At 43.4% G+C, this 22,148-nt stretch overlaps 1 protein-coding gene and 4 non-coding genes across 5 annotated transcripts; 1 reads left to right on the forward strand and 4 right to left on the reverse strand.

The window, feature by feature from the left end:
- Window positions 1-6,484: 6,484 nt before the first annotated feature.
- On the reverse strand, window positions 6,485-6,558 carry trnay-gua (transfer RNA tyrosine (anticodon GUA)). Its single transcript has one exon. It is a non-coding gene; the product is annotated as a tRNA-Tyr (tRNA).
- A 5,672-nt stretch (window positions 6,559-12,230) lies between these two features.
- Window positions 12,231-12,312, reverse strand: trnal-uag (transfer RNA leucine (anticodon UAG)). The gene has a single exon. It is a non-coding gene; the product is annotated as a tRNA-Leu (tRNA).
- Window positions 12,313-16,111: 3,799 nt separating this feature from the next.
- On the reverse strand, window positions 16,112-16,200 carry trnay-gua (transfer RNA tyrosine (anticodon GUA)). The gene is given in 2 exon segments: window positions 16,112-16,148; window positions 16,164-16,200. It is a non-coding gene; the product is annotated as a tRNA-Tyr (tRNA).
- Window positions 16,201-16,955: 755 nt separating this feature from the next.
- Window positions 16,956-17,261, forward strand: LOC138242971 (histone H4-like). Its single transcript, XM_069198446.1, has one exon. The coding sequence runs from the start codon at window positions 16,956-16,958 to the stop codon at window positions 17,259-17,261; it is 306 nt and encodes a 101-aa protein (XP_069054547.1).
- A 39-nt stretch (window positions 17,262-17,300) lies between these two features.
- Window positions 17,301-17,356, reverse strand: LOC138243808 (U7 small nuclear RNA). The gene has a single exon (XR_011192426.1). It is a non-coding gene; the product is annotated as a U7 small nuclear RNA (small nuclear RNA).
- Window positions 17,357-22,148: the final 4,792 nt, after the last annotated feature.

A 22,148-nucleotide genomic window follows, 5' to 3' on the forward strand; every position in this document is an offset into this window, starting at 1 on the left:
CGTCCGTGACAGTAGGATTCCTCTGCCGACTGTGGGATGTAAACCAGCAACCTTCCAGCCACAGGTGCAGATCCTTAGCCACAGAGCCACCGCTCTGCCAAATGTGCCAATTCTTTAAAGGAAGTCCAAAAAAATGCTAATTTATTTTTAAAAATAGTTGCTGTAAATAACATCGGTGGCTATTGAAGAGTACATACAAGCACAGAGACAAGTTAATAAACTTGGAATGACTACTTACAGCTCTGGAAAGTCCGAAGATATTGTTTCTGGTTGTTTAGGAACAAGTAATAGGTTTATTCCATGCTGAAAAAAAAAGAAGAGAGAAAACAATGTTTCGGCTGTGGAGCCTTCTTCAGGTGTGAGAAAGAGAAGGCAGTAGGCAAAGGTAATGTAGTGGGAGAACAAAGGCTGGGAGGGAGGAGGAGTGAGAGATGGGAGCAGGGGACAGAAAGAGAGGGCAATCAAGAGGTGTGAAGTCAGAATAGGTGTTGAGAGGTGTGAAATACAACTTCCAATGAATGGAGAAAATTTAGTAGAATAGTAGTCTGTTGTTTAGAGAAGGGGGAAGGTGTGATCCTAGCTGCAGGATAAGTTTGGTTTCGGTAGTCTTTCTAATGTATGAGTTCAGAAAACCATCTTTGAGAACACAGACGGAGAGATTAGAGTGGTCATGGCCATCAGAGGTGAAATGAGAAACAATGGTTTTTGGAGAGATCTTCAATCTTCACAGCCCTGACATGTTCTCTGAAGCGGTCTCCAAGTCTCCTTCCTGTTTCTCCAATATAGAGAGAAACTGGGCATTTACTGCAAGAGATACAGTAAATAAGGTTGCTGGAGGTACAAGATGCCATCTGGGTGATCCAGAATTGTCCTGAGGGGCCTTGAATGAGTGTGGTGTTGGATGTGTACTTGCAGGCGATACAGCGAGCTCTGTTGCAGGGGAAAGTACCTGGTGTGGATGGTTGCTGAGAGCGGTCAAGGGAGCTGTGAAAACGAAGGTTGCGCAGATTAGGTGATTGGCGATATGAGATGATGGGGCGGTCAGAAAAGAGGGCCCCAATGGAGGAATCATCCTGTAGGATGGAAAAGTTGTCGTTAACAGTCCTGGGGATAGGAAGTGTGTTAGGGAAGCACCAAAGGAATGCGGTTGTTATGGTGGGAGTTCCTGATTGGGTTGATGGTCCGAGGGGTGTTTTTGGCTCGGGCAAAGGCCCTGTCAATAACACTGCTGGGGTATCCTCTGTTGATGAAAAAGGAGTAGATTTTGAGGGTTTGATTCTGGAAGTCGATGTCGTTGCTGCATATTTGTTGTAGCCGAAGGAACTGTGAAAAAGGGAGAGAATTTTTAGTATGTTTGGGGTGAAAACAAGAGATAGCTGTGTGAATCCGTGGGTTTGTAATAAACAGAAGTGGAGAGTCTGGGGTAGTTGATGGAGAAGTTGATGTCCAGAAACGGAAGAGTAGTGGAAGATATGTTAACCATATATTTGAGGGACAGGTGGAAGTTGGTGAAATGGTGCAGGAAGCACTTAAGCTGATCGTTGGAGCATGTGGCGGCACTGACGCAGTCATCAATATATCGCTTGTAGAGGTCAGGGACATAGCCAGTGTAGGAAGCGAAGAAGCGTTCTTCTACCCAGCCAACAAAGATATTGGCATAGCTGGGTCCCATTCTGGTGCCCATGGCAACTCCACTCACCTGTTGGTAAAAAAGATTATTGAAGGAGAATGCGTTCATTCTGAGAACCAGTGTTTCTGGTTGTTGTCCTTTAATTGATCTGGCACCGAAACATTAATCCTAAACAGTCAAACAAGTCCATGTGATGAAAACCCTTATGCTCTTTAATGTTTTTTTACGCACTAATTTCCCCCCCTCCCACTCATCAGCTTTTGGATGAGAGATTCTGACCACTGTATAAGATCAGAAGCAGTAGAAGAAACGGGCTTCTTTTCTGCTTATTTAACACACTCCTAATGCAAACAACACATTACGAGTACAACGGAAAGGTTGCACCAAATGGGATCAAGCAATTTAAAACATATGTTCAGGGTACAGGAAAGTTGTTATAGAGATGAATGGTATTCATGAAACAAATAATGTTGCAAAAAACTTTGCCAAAAGTCACAACCCATTTAACATTCATCAGACAGGTTGAATCAGTTGGATATCTCTTAGGTTCAAAATGCACTCAACGGCTGTATAATGCAAGCTCAAGAGTCAAAAGAACAGTAGTGAACTACAGTTCTTACAATAATAAACAGCCATTTGATCTTGTGAATGATCTATCATACACCCTTGAAATGATGTTACAGATTTGGAAGTTTGCACAGCTTGTAGTCTTTCTAACTCCATGAGACACACAGACAGGGAGAGAAGCTGGGGGTCAGAGCGCAGGGTCGGCCACTGTGCTCTTGTGCCAAACAGGTCATACAAAGACTGCCATTCCTTATATCTTTCCCTGAACCTGTGTGTCACTTCCTCACCTTCCAGAAGCAAAATATCGAGCTTCCACACACCCTTCCCCACAGTAACAGCCGTTGGAATAAAAATTATACATGACAGCAGACAGTGGTCAGAGAAAAAAAACAGGGGTTAGGCCTGTGGTCTTACAAGTAAAATCACGTATCAAAACAAAATGCGTGAGGCTTGGGTCCCATTAGACTAGTGCCATGTGAAACCTGCCCTCCCCTGACTATGAAGTTTGAAGCCATCTTTCAGTTTAAAATCTTTACATAATGTTTGCAATAATATTGATGATTTATCAAATTGGACCCGTCTCTCGCCCCTCATTCTGCCTTCTCTTTCTAAAAGAGAATTAAAATCCCCAGCTAAAACCACTGGTTCCCATCCCAATAAATATACTCAGTTCCTGAATTAGGACATATCTGTCATGTGAGCAACTCAGACAATATATATTTAAGAGTTTAAATTAGACATTCATGAAACCCAGATACACCACCAGTGCTCTCCCTGGTTTCATTACAGGGTGCTGACGTACCTCTACCATCTTATTTTTAATTAGAACAGCTATACCGTCAGATTTATTTTCTTTGGACCCACTCCAGATTGATGGGCCCAATGTCCACAGTTCTTCCATATCCTCATAGCAGTTTTTAAAGGGTAACCCACACTCCTGTAACAACACAATATCAGCATTTACCTTCCTCACAAATGATAGTATAGTCCTTGCCCTTAACTTGGAGCGAATGCTTCTCACATTTATTGACACAATATTAAGAGCCATACTTAAAGTAGGACCAGGGGAGACTAAAAGCTCTGGCTACAATCATTCAGTAGGTGACACCTACCCAACAGGCCTCCCCCCCCCTTTTGCTTTAATTGTCTCCTCCTCCACCACCCCCACAATCCATAGGATATTTCACCACCTGCCCTCCTTGAGTCTTTGGTTCTAAAGCTTGGTCAGTAAGATCACATATATTGGAGACATCTAAACCCATGGGAGAACCTACCTGAGGACTCGGAAAATGATCTTCTCTCACTCTTCTACTCGGAGTTCAATCATTTTCTAAATCCAATGTCTCTTTTAGACTGCACCCTCTGTTCTGTACATTTCATTTGAGCACTTTCAGTCTCCACAGGTGGCAGGCTATTGGAAGAGCAATGGTCTTCCCAGTTTTGTTCTATTTGCAAAGGAATTTGGACAGTCTTTAAACACATGACCTTCACACTCACAGAGATTACATTTCCTCGCGCTTGTACATTCAGTATATGCATGTCCAATTTCCTTGCACTTACCACACACCACCTTTGTACAGGCATCCACAAAGTGACCCATCTCCCCACATCTCCTGTACGGTTTTGGCTGCCCTTGGTAGAACACAAGGCCTCTATTTTCACCTAATTCAATCAAAGAAGGAATGCGTTTAAATCCACCATAACCATTTTTTGTCTTCATGCAATGAAACAGGTACTCTCCATGCACAGTTCCAGATGCCATCATCATCCAAGACTTTCTGAAGCTCACCTTTCACTAAACAATACTTAGACAACCATGTCACAACATCTTCCTTCATCACCATCTCATTAAACATGCAAACAGTCACAGTTCTATTAATTAATAATAATTGCTTACACATATATAGCACTTTTCTGGACACTCCACTCAAAGTGCTTTACAGGTAATGGGGACTCCCCTCCACCACCACCAACAATGTGCAGCATCCACCTGGATGATGCGACGGCAGCCATAGTGCACCAGAACGCTCACCACACATCAGCTATCAGTGGGGAGGAGAGCAGAGTAATGTAGCCAATTCATAGAGGGGGATTATTAGGAGGCCATGATTGGTAAGGGCCAATGGGAAATTTGGTCAGGATGCTGGGGTTACACCCCTACTCTTTTCGAGAAACACCCTGGGATTTTTAATGACCACAGAGAGTCAGGACCTCGGTTTTACATCTCATCCGAAGGACGGCACCTGTTTACAGTATAGTGTCACCGTCACTATACTGGGGCATTAGGACCCACACAGACCACAGGTTGAGGGCCCCCTGCTGGCCCAACTAACACCTCTTCCAGCAGCAACCTTGTTTTTTCCCAGGAGGTCTCCCATCCAGGTACTGACCAGGCTCACACCACATTAGAAAGATCCATCAGCTTCTGCCATTCAAACATTCTAATCAGGCCCACATCTTTTTTTCTCCTCTATTTTCATCCAAAATTCTTCCAGTAACTTCACCAAGTGAAACTAATTTCAAAACCAATTCCCTTCAGCAAAGTGATTAAGCATTTGACATCTAATGCCTTAATCCTTTCTGTAACACCTTCCTTGAAAAGCCCAACTGTGAAATATCACCTGAGTGAGCCAACCCTCACCACCCTTATACACCAAACGTGAGCAAAAGTAACGGCGCATGCCGACTCTACAGGTCGCCATGGCCGTTACAAATGTATCAAAAGCAAACTAAACCTAAACCGAAACCTCTGCTGTGCACCAAACCCCCCAAAACCCTATTCCTTTAATCTTACACTTATACAAAAACTCCATTCCCGAATTCTGGGTTTAACCCTTTACATCTCCAACACTGGTTAGAGACTCAGTGTGTCCCAGGCTCAGCAGTTATATAGGACAGGACTCGGCGAGCTGCAGGTGAATTCGTTGTTCTGTGCTCCCCGTGCGGAATGCGCGTCTCCTCCCTCCAGACTCATCAAACCGCCTTCATACTCTACAGCGGGAAAAAAAACTCCCTTTACTGTCATCATACAGTACATCCCTCTTAAATCCCAGAAACACAGAAACTCTGGGGCGTTTCTGTGAGTCAGTACTGGGTTTCTCTGTTCGAGGTTACAAGCAGAAACAATAAAAGCGCTGAAAGCAGGAAGTTATTTCTGCTCGTAGACATAAACATATAAAAATAAATTTTCTGATTCCTAAAACCTAATAAAATCCATGTAAGTCTCCTTTTCGTCCCCAATGCATATAACTGAATATAAACCAGTCAAGTTCAGGTACTTTTCTGATGTATATGAATACACTAGTTCTGGCGCAGCTGTTACAACAAAGATACATTACGAACTTTTTTTTCATACGAGCTCTTGCCGTTTTTAAATTGAATATTTTTTTAATTTCGCTAAATCACACGAAACACCAACAACACTCATCGTAAGCATCTGACCAATCACATTCCTGAATTTTCAAAGTATTTAGTATTTATTTTTAACTTCTTTTTTAATTTTATACACCTGTTTTACATATTTTTGTATTTCCACTTACAATATTTTGGCATATTGTAAGTGGATTGTAACTTCAAATTGATCATTCCTGAGCTTTATAACTGTGTATCATTTCTTTTAACCTTCTTTTAATATTTTTTAATTATTTTTGCATTTTACAGAACTTTTTAAATATATTGTGAGCATTTTAGCATAATTTTAAAATAGGACTATCAGTGCTCCTGACTTTTAAACCTGTATTTCTTCTGACATTAATCTCTGCACCTGCAGATGAGGAGGGAGGTATTTGATTTTAAATTGGTTGATTGGGGGGGGGGGATGTACATTAATTTCCTTGTGTGTATCACCATCAACACCCCTACCACCTCCACCAATCCTAACCTTGTTGTTACTATACCCTCTGACCTTTCCCTTTCACCCCTTTGCATCCTCAGCTAACATATTTTAAAACTACAATAGTATTTATGCTTAAAATTAAGGTAAATATGTCAAAATATCAAAAAATCCAACTGCACAGTGCTATCGTAACAATTTCTCAAACAAACCTGCATTGTATTTTTAAAATATTTCAGCAGAGGATTCAACTGGAGTACAAATGACGATTCGACGATCATTTTTCTTGGGTGAATATGGTTTTCTGGAGAGTTACGATGTTGGGCATTATTGGACATTTCCTGGTTATCCTGACAGGTGTTAAACACTCGCATTTCTTGCAAATATTAAAATGGCTATGGTTTCGCTGAGAAATCCAATCGACTGAAGACAATGTTTATATCGCAAAAGAAATCCGTCCCTGGGTGGATTCGAACCACCAACCTTTCGGTTTACAGCCGAACGTTCTAACCGATTGCACCACAGACACTGACGTGTCTTCTCTCGAATCACAAATTTCCGGTAAAAAAAAAATCTCTTACCGTTTATTTTGCCAGCCGGTAATATTTCTTCTGCACTGATAACCAAGAATTAGATTTCATTTTCCGCAAGCTGTGTGAATTTCATCAAAAATAAGTTTTCCAGAAAGGAAATGAACACATGCATTTAACGAAATCAAGCCTTTTGTGATTGCCCAAAATGGTACGTTCTGTACTACAAGAAAGGAAGAAAGACACAGCTGGGATTTGAATTTCGGTTTCTGTGTTTAATAAAGAGGCGCTTTAAGCTACGGTGACAGGACAACCACCACCTTTTACAGCCACTTGGACACACCGTTCTGAGACATCTGCGTTCAGTAAGCACTGAACCTGCTCTCGGAGCAAAGTGCCTCTTTTACATAGCAGCCCCGACACTGAGAAATGAAGAGAACTGGCTTTAATCTGGCATTTTTAATGTCCAATGCGTTTGACATCTCCCAAGGGCGACAGAGTTCTTTTGCGACACTATTTCTTCTTCTTTTTCTTTCTGTACGCTTTGATAAAAACTAGAAATCGTGCAAGGGAAAAATGTACTTTTTTTCATAGAGAAAACGTGCACCAGGAAATGTGTTGAGAAGAAATGATTTAACATGATACGTGACCTAATTTATCGGAGCAATTGCTCACCCAGCAAGGTCTGGAGAGGTTGGAGAGTCTGGTGGATGTGATACAGTGCCTTGCGAAAGTATTCGGCCCCCTTGAACTTTTCAACCTTTTGCCACATTTCAGGCTTCAAACATAAAGATATAAATTTTTTATTTTATGTGAAGAATCACCAACAAGTGGGACACAATTGTGAAGTGGAACGAAATCTATTGGACTTTTGAAACTTTTTTAACTAATAAAAAAATGAAAAGTGGGGCATGCAAAATTATTCGGCCCCCTTGCGTTAATACTTTGTAGAGCCACCTTTTGCTGCGATTACAGCTGCAAGTCGCTTGGGGTATGTCTCTATCAGTTTTGCACATCGAGAGACTGAAATTCTTGCCCATTCTTCCTTGCAAAACAGCTCGAGCTCAGTGAGGTTGGATGGAGAGCGTTTGTGAACAGCAGTTTTCAGCTCTTTCCACAGATTCTCGATTGGATTCAGGTCTGGACTTTGACTTGGCCATTGAAACACCTGGATACGTTTATTTGTGAAACATTCCTTTGTAGATTTTGCTGTATGTTTGGGATCATTGTCTTTTTGGAAGATAAATCTCCGTCCCAGTTTCAGGTCTTTTGCAGACTCCAACAGGTTTTCATCCAGAATGGTCCTGTATTTGGCTGCATCCATCTTATATGTACTTAGGATTATATCAAAAGTACACTGATAGAGCGCGTTAAGATGAGCAGATGTTTTTCACTGCAATTAGATGAGTCTGTAGTCGATTTGGCCAATTTGCTTGTTTACGTTAGATACGAGTTTGAGGGTATGTCCCATGAAGACTTTCTGTTCTGTAAACCACTACCAACAGGATCTACAGGAGAGCACATATTTCAGCTTCTGAATGAATTTATCGAAGAGAATGACCTCGACTTGATAAAATGTGTCTGAGTTTGTACAGACGGTGCTAGAGCAATGACAAGCCGACATAACGGTGCAGTTGCACGAATTAGAGAGGTTGCTCCAGAAATTAATGTACGCATTACAACATCCACCGCGAGACCTTTGCCGTCAAGAAAATGCCTGACGATTTAATATCTGTTAGACTCTGTTGTGAATTGTATCATGGCTCGAAAAATTAATTCACATCTCCTTTGCTCAACTAAATAGGCTCACCCCTCTCACTGAAATGGTGCTTTTTTATTAGTTGTTGTTAATGTTTTTTTTCTGTAAAATACTTTGAGAAGCCACCTTTAAAGGCGCTATATCAAATAAAGTTCATTATTATAATATTTATTATATGTATGTGCACGTACACTCATGTTGGTCATTGAGAATTTCTGGGGTTCCTATGAGATGATGACTTGTAGGTGGTACTTGGATGCTTTGGTTGGATTAGGGGTGGTACTTGGTCCAAAAAGATTGAGAACCACTGCTGTAGATACTTTATTGATCCCATGAGGGAAATTAATAAAGCTTATCCAGCTGGCTTTTATGTTTAACACTAAATTGCGATCTTGAAACCAAAATAATTAGAAATATGGAACACAACCATTGTTCTCCAAGAAGGAAAGCTGTTTAACACTGACGTCACTCCTTTTTATTTAACCCAGATTGTGAAGACAACTCCACCCTATCAAAGGAAAATGTTGCACAAAAGTTGGAAAGCACACTCTGAATCCATCTGTACTGTATATTTGATTTCCGCGATCCGTTCAAGGCTGCTTGGTGATTCGCAAGCAAGTCATTTCAGGGAAGAAACTCAGCTTAGAGAACTACTGGTGCATTTTCACTCATTGAATTTGATCTTTGTACTCTCTTTTCATTCTCAGCTATAATATTTCAAAATTACAATTCGGATTTCTTGGAAAACTTCACAGGCATTATTAAGTTAGGACTGTACAATTGTATTTTAATATCTTGGTATATTTACCTTCATTTTAATATGGATGTAACCATAAATGTTGTACTTTTGTCGTACATTTTAACTGAGGACGCACGACGACTATTATACCTTGTGATACATGCAAGACATCTGTAAACGAAGATGTAATTAGTCAAATTGGCAATTAACAGAAAACCACAATTGTATAATATTATTTCTCTATGTCGATGATCAGTTGAAGGATTTGAAGAAACTATATATTATTCCTCGATATCGATGATCAGTTGAAGGATTTGAAGAAACAGCAGCGATAGCAGGTGATTTTGGTTTTGAACCCATCTTTACACCTCAATAATCCATTTGTCCTCGAAAAAAGAAAAGACAGGCATGTTTTGAGTCTCATAATGATCATCTTCTCGATCCAAAGAAACATATAAATTTGATTCCTTCCGTAGTATTTTGGATTTTCTTACGAAGATCTCACGAAGTATTGCCAGGATCTATATTTAGCGTTCGGTAGCGATAACACTGCTGATATTGATTGAGTAGAAATCTATGATGTATTGACAACTTTATCTGAAGCGAGAAGTCCTAGAACGCTGTCTATGAAGTGTTAGGATTCATACCATGATATACTTTTTGTTTTCAACCCACAATGCTGCTATTGCATTACACATTATATGAACATTACCAGTTTTGGTAGCTTCTCTGCATGATTTTTTAAAACTGAAACTAATTACAAAATTATTTAAGATCAACCATGACAAAAAAATTATAAATCAGGACTAATATTAATATCAACTGATGTTACTACAGAAAAAAAGATTTAACTGAAATATTAATAAGACTATGCAAGCCTAAAAAGTTGAACAATTCAATTTATATAACTTTTTTTTTTAGAAATGGGCTCACACACCGGAAGACACTAACATTTCTCTTCGTTAGAGTATGTGAATAACAGTTTAACCCAAAATATTTGGAGTCCAGAGGGAGGACTTGCTCGCTGAATGATCTCTCAAGAAATCCCTGGTGAGATTCAACAGGTGTTTTCTTCAACAGCCACTAAAAGTCTGATGACCTTCTCTGGATTTCCTGAATATGACGTAAAATTAGTTCAAATCATTTGGTAGTTAACCAAACGAAATGCTTTGGAGGTACATTTAAAACAGCAGAGCAAGACTGTAGCACTTCGTGTGTGACTGAATTTAATTGTGTAAACCTGGCTCTCTATGAACACGAGCAAAGAGTTCTTACTCAACAGAAGATTGCGATGTGAGCACAATAATATAAGACATCTGGAGACGCCAGAGATTGAACTCAGGACTTCATACATGAAAAGCATGCACTCTACCACTGAGCTACATCCCCTATGGCACAGATGGTGGAACTGCCTTAAAGATGTGCATATGTTTACTGACCACAATCCACCCTTCATGAATAATTGAAATGAATAATTTATTTTTATATCCAGTCACATGGGCGACGGTGGTTGATTCTTCAATGGGGGAGTGCGTTTTTCTACCTCCTTACTCGACTGTCTTTCAATTATGTTTTCTTTGAAACCTTTTTGCATCTTTTAAGTGCTTGCGATTAAATTACGCATAGAAAAACAGCAGTACAGTTGATGTTCATGGACTGATGCACACAACTCCAGTGATAAAGCCCTTTTGTAAATATTGTAGAAGAATGTTAAAGGGCGAAACAACGCTCCAACCACGTGAATGGTAACAAGAAGGATCGTGTTCTTATTTAATATGTGCTTTTGAATTGCCTTGTCAATACACACAGGCTTTAGAGATGGACAAATAATTGAGTGAATCAAATTAGTTTTTGTTGGTCGTCTGTGTCTTCATAACTTTGTAGGTGAGAGAGAGGATTGCGAAAATGTGCTGGTGCTTCTCAGAAGTGCGTTGGTGGTATAGGTTCCTTCAAATAACTGAGCCAGTGCATCCCAAATCTTTTCAAGATGATCTTTGATCTGGTAACACATCTCCTGAAACTAACATTCGAGGTAGGAAGTGTGCTCTTAAACACCAAAACACTCAAAAAGGAATAAGCAGATCTCTGTACACAAGACGGTAGTGCGATATTAGAATTTCAGAGTTCTTGACGGATTCAGGCTCCTTCTCAGAGGTCCTTGCTCGCCAAATAACTTTGCATCTGTGGAAGAGCACCACGGAAAAAACCCAACTCAACAAGAGAGCGCGTTGGTTGCTCTTGCTCTTAATGCAAGGAGCTGTTTTTTTTTCCTCGCAATAATAATTATTAACCAGAAACAGCAGCACAGGTAGGTCGCATTTGTGATTATGTCACTTCTCTGCTTCAGCAAGGTCAATAAAAGACTCTGAAAGTAGTAAAGCAAAACTGAACTCAAAATCATATTAGGAATTCTGAGCGATATCTCCATACAGGTAATCCAATAAGAACGTTGAAATATTTGAATATCATCTCTCTGTAGATTGCGCTGCTTTTTACCCAGAGTAAAACTATTGGATTGAAGGAATGCTAACCGCTGGGTTAAAATGTATAGTTGTTATTTGGAGAAATCTGTAAACTCTTGATCGACAGTGCTGATTATTTTCCGGAGACGGAGCACTGATGACCTATCCGAGCTAATTGATAAAGCTCACCCAGTGGATACTCTAGCAGAACGTCAAAGAACATTCACCTTTGTATCCAAAGAAACCACAGGAACAACATCAGGAAGCACAATCAATTCCCCTTTTAAATCTTTCCTGTAAGGTATGCTATGTGAATTCATGAAGTTAATCCTCTGATCTCTTTTGATCACGAACAAAGTACTTCTGATGGAGCGCTATGTTCAAAGATTTAATAAGCTTTACCCCTGCCAACGATTCGGCGTGAAGAATTAAAAGTTTCACAGACAAAAGCAGCTCACCACCACAGCCAATATTGAATGTACTGTACTTGCCGGTACACTATCATGTGCACTGCCTCAAAAGTGATCTTGGCAGATGTTGTTCCCTACATAAAGCTGAACGTGCCAAAGAGAATTTCTGTTGAGAAAACAAAATTTTTTTTCTGCCTTGATGTTAAGCCTGTCTTTTAGAAAGTCTATCTCTTAACACCTCCTGCAGCCTAACAAAAAGCACTTTTACGGATCGTATTGCAGGTCTTAAAACATTAACATTTGGCAGTGGTGGGATTCGAACCCACGCCCCCAGAGAGACTGGAGCCTAAATCCAGTGCCTTAGACCGCTCGGCCACGCTACCTTCCTCCATGTCTGTCTTCCTCACATTGCTGGCTTGGACTGGGGGGCTTCAGCTCTTGTCGTCGGATCTAATGATATCATGATATGTGGAAGTGACTGCACCTTCATCTTCCGAGATGCTTTCAATAGCACAAACGCTACTTTCACCGGCACAAACATAGCAATAACGAAGGAGGTGGGTTTCATCCTTTGTGCTGTTTGTAGGGGCGCAACTCTACGTCGATCTACTGACTTGAAGAGCAAAAATCAAAATCCTCTCCTACTATTATTGCTTTTTTCATAGTTTCTTCAAATCCTTCATTTGAACGTCGATTTTGAAGGATATTGATGATAATACCACATAAATTGTGGTTTTCTTGTGATCGCCAATTTTATTCAAATATCAGCCTTTTTTACGGTTCCTTGCGTGTTTCACAAGGTATAATAGCCCCCCTCGCATCCTCAGCTAACATATTTTAAAATTACAATAGCTTATACAGCATGCATGTTTACATTTATATTCAAATTAAAGTAAATATACAAGAATACATACAGTACTAACCCAATAATTCTTGTCAGGTTCTCCAACAAATCTGCGTTGTTATTTTAACATGTTTCAGCTGAGGGTGCAAAAGGAGTATAAATGAATTTTCCCGCCAGCCATTCAAAGACCAAATTCCATGAGTGAACATTATTTTCTCAGAAGTTGCCGGCATTGGACTTTGCCGGTGGTATTGAATTATGTCCAAACTGTTGTAGTAGTTCCTTCTTGAAATTCGACACGTGCAAAGCACTCGTAATATCATAGGTGTTAAAGTTCGCTGAGTCTATTCGAGTCATGGTGTGTATCCCTGCCTATCATTGGGAGACAGGTAGCTTTTTTACACTCAGATTCCAATCTTCAATGCTTTGTGTGAGAGCTTACATAACTTTCATTTTCTCACATTTTCTGACGACTGTTCCAAAGGGGCACCCTGTGAATTCCGAATACTTTTCAAAAATCTGCCTGCATGTTTGATTATTGTCATTTCATTTAAAAAAAGTTCAATATTGATCATAACTAAAGAAAATAATGATCATGAACAAAAAAGGGATAAAGATGCGAGTCAATCTGGAATCACAGCTGGGTGACACGGGCTTCTGTTCTGATATGGTTGTATGAGAAACAGGAGGAATCGCCAATCTCCTATAGAACATGAGTTGAATCAGGAGTGAGACATTTCGTATACTCGTGCATATGTCAACGCCTGACCTACATCGTAAAACTAACATTAAGTTGTCAGAGACATTCATTTATATACAAACAAGAGACAGACCAAGTAATAATTCTACATTAGTTCAGGTGGGTAAACCTGAACTAACTAACTAATAAACCTATTAATAATTCTACATTAACGTGTCCTACACTGATCAGACTAATTGACATGGTCTGATTCAGAGCCTGTGCAGTTCGTGCTAATTACAACAACGACAGTTCTGAACCCTCATCACCGAACTGAGCACAAGTTCAGCTGTTCTCCAGTTTTGTTACGCATGGTTTTTCATTGCAATTGAGTTCAGAGCTGGAGCTGATCTCCAGACAGTACAGTGTTTTGGGTAAATTGTCGACGCAGGAGGCTGCAGACAACTTACCCAAAGTGTTTTCTATAGCTTTCAGGTGCAGTTCATTTATATAAAAGAATGTAAGTGGTATAAACTCAACAAGCCAGATGGCAGTCGAACCTATAATTTTCTGACACGAGGCCTAACGCGTTATTCATTACGCCACTGACCCTGCTATTATAGTGTTAAAAAAACGCGTTTTCTACGTCTGTTTAAAAATCACTAAAAAAGACAAAGGGCTTGTATGTTGCGCTAAAATTCCGCTTCATTTCGAATGCAAATAAAAACCGTTTTGTTCCGTGAAATCATACATTTGTCACATCCTTCATACTATACTTCTCTCTTGTATTAGTAAAGCATTTTGATTTAAACTGAACAATATATTGTAACGCAACAAGGGCTCAGGCGGGCGCCGTCGCCGCATTAGGTCGGCCCCCCACCGTCGGGGGCTCGAACCCGGGACTCCCATGTCTCTCTGCAGCAACCCAGCCCAGTGAGCTAAAGAGAGATCTCCCCACAACCCACGGGCTGTGGTCCTGCTATCACAGGGAAGGGCAGTGACGTCACCTGCTCTGGTACACCGGCTCTTACACAGTGCCTGTCGGCCGTAAGCGTTACACTATGAAAGGTTTCATCTATACACTTACACATAATAAGTATACGAATAAATACTCGGAAGAAGCCGCAGCTCAGGTATTAGAGAGATTTAAAATTGGATCGGAGGATTTAGAGTCCAGACTGCAAACCAACAGCTGACACAGGTCTTTTATAGAACCGTTTTGATTTCCTCTACTTTGTCCCCGTGACATCATTGTCCTGCTCGCAGCCGAGCCCGACACACGTCTGGTTTCTGTCGCTGGGCGCATACCCTGCGGTCCATGCGGGTCCTGATACCCCAGTACAATGACGGGGACGCTAAACTGTAAACAGGTGCCGTCCTTTGGCTGAGACGTAAAACCAAGGTCCTGACTCTCTGTGATCATTCAGGAGAATGGTGGTGGTGGCGGGGAGTCCCCATTACCTGTAAAGCGCATTGAGTGGAGTATCCAGAACAGCGCTATATAAGTGTAAGCAATAATGATTATTATTATTATGTAAAATGCAATAAAAAATAAAACAAAATATCAAACTTTGATTCAAAATAGATTAATATAAAACTGATAAAGCTAATGCTTTTTTCAGGGCTATATCTACTTTTTTTTTAAAAAAGCGAAGTCTGTCGCGACTGAAAGTTAGAGAAGGTATACCAGCGGGTGCCTTCATATCATGAGCGTCAGTCTCGCCCGTAGCTGCGAGAAGGTTAAAAGCGCACAAGTGATTTGTCTTTCGTCAAAGTAACTGCCGGAGCAGTAAGATGCAGAGCACAATCCAGCAGCTGTAGACGATGTTCGGGGAAGAGCTAATTCTGTTTTCAGCACAGGGAGTGAGAATGAGCTCAGTCCGGCTCCCAGCAGAATCCATCCTGGTTTGGTTACAGTGAGTCTGAGGCTCTTTGGATCGTAACGTAAAAAAAACAATTGCTCACATCGTGTGACTTCCACGACAGGAAGGAAAGATATCACTTAAAAAAATCAGAACTGAAGATTTGGATCCGGGGCCTCATACTTATAAAATTATTAAAATAATAATTATCAAAATATCAGACTGTGTTTCTGCAAAATTTCGTGCACAGTACGCCATTTTTATCTAAAACAGTCACAACGAGGGCTTTACACGCAGTCTGGGGTATTTTCCCCTTTTATATTTTTGCCACTTTATATCGAACCTGTTATACTCCCAGAAGTGCGCAGTAGCTTCTACTTAATAAAAATGTACAATTCACCGCTGGTATAAACAGATGTGTGCCGTGTTTGCCTTTGTAAGCATTTGTTTAAAAAATAAGTTCACAATACGATAAAAACACAGAAAGCACAAACTTTATAATACAACGATACAAAATCAATACCAAATCATTATGCCAATTAAGTAACTATCCTTTGAAAACAGAGAACACCTTTATATCTACAAAAAACTTGACATTTGTATGTATTTTTGAATTACAAAGCAGACAGTGTAGTCCCTTAATTCAAAGATCAGATCTTGGCAAAAAAAAGACAACCAGACGTGGGCTGAATTCGGAACAGGAGCCTTTGCTTAGTTGATTATTGAGCTTTTGATCAATGTCTGAATAAAACAGAGTCGCTTTTTTAACTCTTTGATTAAATTACATGAAAAGCACCTTCCTTCGAGCCGGAATCAAACCAGCGACTTAAGGATTCCCTGTTGACTCCACTACAGTCCTCCGCTCTACCAACTGAGCTATCGAAGAGATGCTGTAGCATTGCTCTCTGGCACATACTGCCCAATGAAGTAAAATGTGAAATGAGTGATTTAAATCCCACTTCGACATCAAGTTTCCAACTCGTTTCCTTAGTCTCATTTACCTTGAATTTAAGCCACGAACCAGGATTCTACTGTATAAACTTCCAGGGATATTACAAAATGTTTGATGGGGCATCAATCATTCCAGGCGGAAATTGATTCCTTTTTTTTCTCGAGGGATCATATTAAACATTTCATTAGTATCGAGAGGAGGATCACCAGTAGACACAAAACATACAGTTTCTTTCTGTCTTTATTAGAAATTAGCGTTTGTGCTACATTAATAATATTTTCGTGGAAATAAAGAAGTTGTAAATTTTAAAAATTTATATTTGAATCGAAATGTGGTTTTGAGTTAAGTATTAGCGTGTTCATTTAATTAGTTTGTGTTTGTCATTACTATATATATTGCCATGTTACTAGAATTTGTAACTGAAGTTTACTAGTTGTGTTTTTTATGATGATTAGACATTTGAATACAATATTGTATATAATGTATAATTTGAACTACATATTGTTCAGGTGTGAATAATTGTATATTTTAAGAATACATTTCTAAAACAAATCATTGGCTTTATTTACTAGTTTCTACACCTATAACAATCTTTCTTTGATGTACTGTATAATAGACATCAAAGAAAGATGTCTATTATACATCAAAGATGAGCAGTGTGTGTCGTGTTCACAGCTGATAACTAGAAGATGTCTGGAAGAGGCAAAGGCGGAAAGGGACTCGGGAAAGGAGGTGCTAAGCGTCACCGTAAGGTTCTCCGCGACAACATCCAGGGAATCACCAAGCCCGCCATCCGCCGCCTGGCTCGCCGTGGGGGAGTGAAGCGGATCTCCAGGCTGAACTACGAGGAGACCCGCGGGGTGCTGAAGGTGTTCCTGGAGAACGTCACCTACACCGAGCACGCCAAGCACGCCAAGAGGAAGACCGTCACCGCCATGGACGTGGTGTACGTGCTGAAGCGCCAGGGCCGCACCCTGTACGGCTTCGGGGGCTAAACAGGAGCGGAGCTTCACTACCGGACCCCGACCAAATAAATGGGCTTCCTGACTTCAGAAAGCCTTCTAGACAAATACTAAAAGAGCAAAAATTCAATTTGGTAAATGAAATGAAAACACATACCCTACCAAACCTTGAGTACAGGCCATTCAGGGTGATAATACAAAACCATTTATAATTCAACAAATAAAACCTGTCAACTGCTAATCACCACTTATCATAAAAAAAATAAGTAGCAATACACAGTATGGGACTCTTGGGTGCAAGTTAAATCCATGCAAGAAGGGGTTTAGTGTTATATTTCCAAATCAGATATGCAAATGAGAGATCTGGCCCAGCCAATCTCAAAGCTCCCATGGTATGGAATGGAGCTGCTCCCCTCTTCTAGTTATTCACACTGGAGTTAGGTTACATATTAGCACATTTCATCTTACAGTTGCTCCAGAAACAAAAACGTAAACAAATGATCTGGAATGTGACCACACCTATGAGAATGTAGTTCAACAGATAACTTGTAAACCTTGTCTTAAGATGTTTTTTGTTCTACAAAATATACTTTATTCTGCAAAAAATACATCTCAAAAGGAACATCTCACACATATTAACACTCCATGTAATAAAAAACAACGGCGGAACGGAGATTGATTGTCCGTTATCAATCTTTGCAAGTGGGGGCGGATTTGCGCAATTAAGAGAGTCCCTCCAAATCTACCACTTGCTATTGTCCTTTAATCTCTGTATAGGGCCCAAAGTCCATTCCAGCGCTCCCTCGCCGTGGGGAAACCCCATTTGGCGACGTGGTGCTTCGTCCTCCTCCTAAGGTCTGCCAGGATCCTCTCCTCCAGCTCCCTCGCCCCCCACTTTATGTTGTGCCGGATGAGAGTGTTCCTCGCCTTCCACAGTCCTTGTTTTGTGAGGGACAGTAGCAGCCCCCACAGGTCCTGTGTCCCCTTGTCCAGTCTGGTGGGTGCCAGCCCCCAGCAGAATGTACTGGTAACTGAGCACTGCATCCTTTCCCAGGAGTTGCATAATGTTGTCCATTCTGCCCCACACCACCTTGGCGAAGAGGCAGCTCCAGAACACGTGCCCCTGAGTCTCCTCGACAAAACACGTGTCCCGGGGGCAATGCGGATTCCTGGTTAGCGAGTGTCTGTAGAGGACCTCTCTGGTAGCCAGTCTCTTGTGCACAGCCATCCAGTTGAGGTCCTTCAGTTGGTTGTCAAGTTCTTTGGGCTGTGTCCTTTCCCAGACTTGTCTGGGAACCTGCAGCCTTTCGTCAGCGACCAAATGCCCCCTCACCTCTTTGTACAGGGCTCTGTGGTTGGTGCAGAGCTCTGGCTGTCTCGTGGCCTCGTACCTCCTGCTCCACTTGACAGCGTGGGTGTAGAACTTCGGTCGCCTCTCTGCCTTGGGCCCAGTGTTTGACCACTGGACCAAGTGCCTCATCGGGATGGAGAGCCACAGCCTGACAAAGTACTGGTACTTGTGGCCAATGGGCTCCTGCAGCGCCCGACAGAGGTTGCAGTAGAAGATGCAGTCGAGTTTCAGGGGGAAATGTGGGACATCTCGAACCCCTTCCTCGACTGGCTGACACATCCGGTTTCTCGTGATGTACTCGTACTTGCCCCCCCAGACGAAGCCGAAGATCATCCCTTGCAGCGCTCGTCTGAGTCTGACCGGCAGCGGGTACACCACCGCCAGGTAAACCAAAGCCGGCAGGATGTCTGCTTTCAACACCATCACTTTCCCTGTGTAGGACAGCGACTGCGTTTTCCACAGACCCAGCTTCGCGTTCACCTTGGCGATCCTCTTGGTCCAGTTGTTGGTCTCGTTGTCCTGGCTCTGGAAGGAAACCCCCAGTATTTTGAGGGGCTCCGTGCAGAACTCAAGACCCTCCGGCGCCGTCGTCCTGTGCTTCCAGGGCTTAAAGAACTTCAGTTTGCTCTTTGGCGGTTGAGCTTCGACCCCGAGGCTCTGAAGTATTTCTCCATGACCTGCAGGGCCCTCCTCAACCCCCTATCCAACCTCAGGAACAGCGTCGTGTCGTCGGCGTACTGGGAGATCTTCAGGGTTTCCCCCGCGCCTCCCGGTATCTCCAGGCCGTCGATGACAGGGTCCCATCTCACCGTCTCTGCTAAGGGCTCTTGAAGAGCAGGTAGATGATGCCCTCCCTCATGGTGTCTCCGAGTTTCCCCCGGCGGAAGATCTCCTGCGCCACTTCCACCAGATCTGCCGCCAGTGTGTCCCAGAAGCAGGTGTAAAGTTCCTTTGGGAGTCCGTCCGGCCCCGGCACCTTGCCATTCTCCATGGACAAGAGCGCCGCCTTCAGCTCCACGGCCGCGATCGGACCCTCCAAGTCCTCCCTCACCTCCTCCGGTACTCGTGCCTTCAGCTCCTCCAGAAAAGCATCGCCTGCCTCCACCTCCGTCTGCTTTTCTGAAAAGAGCTCCGTGTAGAAAGCGGTGGCCGCTTCTACCTTGTCGCTCTCGTCCAGCACTTCCTCTCCATCTCCTCGTCTCAGGCCGTGGATCACCCTCTTTTTCTGGGCTCCTCGGACCTGATTGAGTTTGCGGAGCCTCTCCTTCAGGTCCCGTGCCTGGGCTGAATTGAAGGCTCCTCCCCCGTTAGCCGAGCTGTACTCCTCCTCTAGTTGTCTCTGGAGTCGTGCAGCTTCCTTCCTCTCCCTGGCTGCCTTCCGTCTGCAGTACATCTGCGCCAGGGTTCGGGTCCTGTCCTTCACCGACTCCCACCATTCCACCATGGAGCTGTAGCCGTCTCTCAGATCGACCCAGCTTGCGTAGTCTTTACGGAACAGTGCCTTGAAGTCGTCTTCCTCCAGTATCTCCCGGTTCAGCTTCCAGTACCCACGACCTAATGCCGGCAGGTTGGTGTTAGCCATCACCGTCAAGCGCTCGTGGCTGGAATACCACTCCGGGGACACCGTCGCCGACTCCAGGGAGCAGGTCGTGTGCAGAAAGATGTAGTCCAGGCGGCTGCACACTCCCCGGGAGTTTTTTCATGTCGTTCTGACGTCGTTAGGGCGGCACCGTCTGAAACCGTCTACCAGGGAGAACTGCTTGAGTAGCGACTCCAGCTCTGCCGAGCTAGCATCGCTCCCCTTCTCCCGGTCGACGTTGAAGTCCCCGCCAAGCACCACCTGTCTGTTGGTGGTGCAGCAGCTGGCCAGGTCAGCAAACACTTCCTTCTGGAAGAGTGGACCCCTCCTACGCTCCAGCATGATTCTTCCTTCGTCCATTCCCTGGTGAATGTCAGCTTGTCGCTTTCATCCTTCAGGTGGACCTCCTGTAAGAAACAAACTGAGAAAGACTTTGAGGCCAGATCATGAAAGACTCCCCGTCTTTTCACCGGGTCTCTTAGCCCTCTCACGTTAGTTGTTAGAAAGGTAAGTTTCACAGTCATGATTAAACAAGTGAAAGTTGAACCTCCTCTCTTTGTGCTTACAGTGGAAAACTTGGGAGTCTACATCTGGGCACTGTTTAGCCTAGATGTAACTCCTCTCGTTCGGGTCCTGGGGGGAATATGCTGGGCTCCCTCCAGGTCTCGCTGGGGACTGAAAGGTAAACATGCTGGACAGGTCCAGCCCTACCATCAGTCCCGGCTCCAGGGCGGCTTCAAAGTAATCCTCGTCTTCCTCCTCCGCTTCGGGAAGGCTTTTTTCTTCCCTTTCTCCAGGAGTTTCGGGGACCTCCAGTTGCTCCTGGGCCTTGGGGGAGGGGGGCTCCACTTCCTGGGCTGCCTCTTCCTGTTGTTCCTGGGCCTCGGGGGAGGGGGGCTCCACTTCCTGGGCTGCCTCCTCCGGTTGTTCCTGGGCCTCGGGGGAAGAAAGTTCCGTTTCCTCTAGGACAAGGAAGTGGTTCTCCCTTAACACTCTTTTCTTTTGTCCTTCCGAAGGTGGATCCGCCCTCCATCTCTTCTCCCGCTTTCTCTTTCCCTTCTTGCTGGGAGTTACTAGGGCCCTTCCTCCGGTCAGCCATTTTGTCCGTCGTCCTGGCGGCCATCTTGTGGCACTGGTGCAGCTGGGGGTGTGGCCTCGGCAGTTTAGGTTCTCTGCGGGGGAGGTGCGGGTTCTTTGTTCTCACCTCTCTCCCTTTGTCTTGAGACCGGTTTCTGCCAGCCGGCTTCCACCACCTGCGCAAACGACCTGCGCAGGAGCTCCCAGGAGCTCTTGGACACGACGCACAGACAGGGCGCGGGGAGCCGCCGCCTGCAAACACGGCTCCAGGCAGGACTCCGCTCCGCAGGAGCCGCAGAGCAGAGGAGATGGGGGCAGCTTAGCTCCTGTGCAGAGACCTGAGCTGTTGTTGCTGAGGACGCTGTCTTTTCTTTTCACGGGGTAGGAGTGAATGTTAAGTTGCCCTTAGAAATGAAGCAGAGCACTTCAACGGCACGGGTGTGTGTGTGTGCGTGCGCCCTGGTGATTCTGGGAGACAGATCGAACCTGGGCTAAAAGAGAGGGGGCTTAGCCCTCTTCCATTTGCTAGTTCAAAGTTGTCCAACCCATTTGTATCTGCTAGGCGGCGCAGTCGTCGTGCACAAAGAACGCTTTGAAAAGCGTCAAAAGCAAGTCATTCCGAGTTGGTCGTTTCTGTTTTCCGTTCAGACGCGAAATGCTGAAATGATCTCTCGGTTCCTCGGTTGTCATTTCTGCTTCGTAAAGGAATCACAGCACGCGTCGCCTTCCAGCACGCTGGGTCGGGACATGATGCCGGGGGTCGGAGAGAAACCGGGGTTCGATTCCCTGGCGGGTAGTTGCTTTTCTTTTACCTCCTTAGAGAAAGGACTGCCTTTCACTTCTCTGTTTTCTTTCACAGCGTCGTGCACCTTTTCATTGCTCTCGCTTTCAGAGCCTCCGCACGGCACACGAC

This window comes from Lepisosteus oculatus, chromosome 14, assembly GCF_040954835.1.
Source record: "Lepisosteus oculatus isolate fLepOcu1 chromosome 14, fLepOcu1.hap2, whole genome shotgun sequence".
NCBI lineage: Eukaryota > Metazoa > Chordata > Actinopteri > Semionotiformes > Lepisosteidae > Lepisosteus > Lepisosteus oculatus.

What these genes read in the sequence shown, in the direction of transcription:
- LOC138242971 (XM_069198446.1), top strand. Translation starts at nt 16,956, where the DNA reads ATGTCTGGAAGAGGCAAAGGCGGAAAGGGACTCGGGAAAGGAGGTGCT.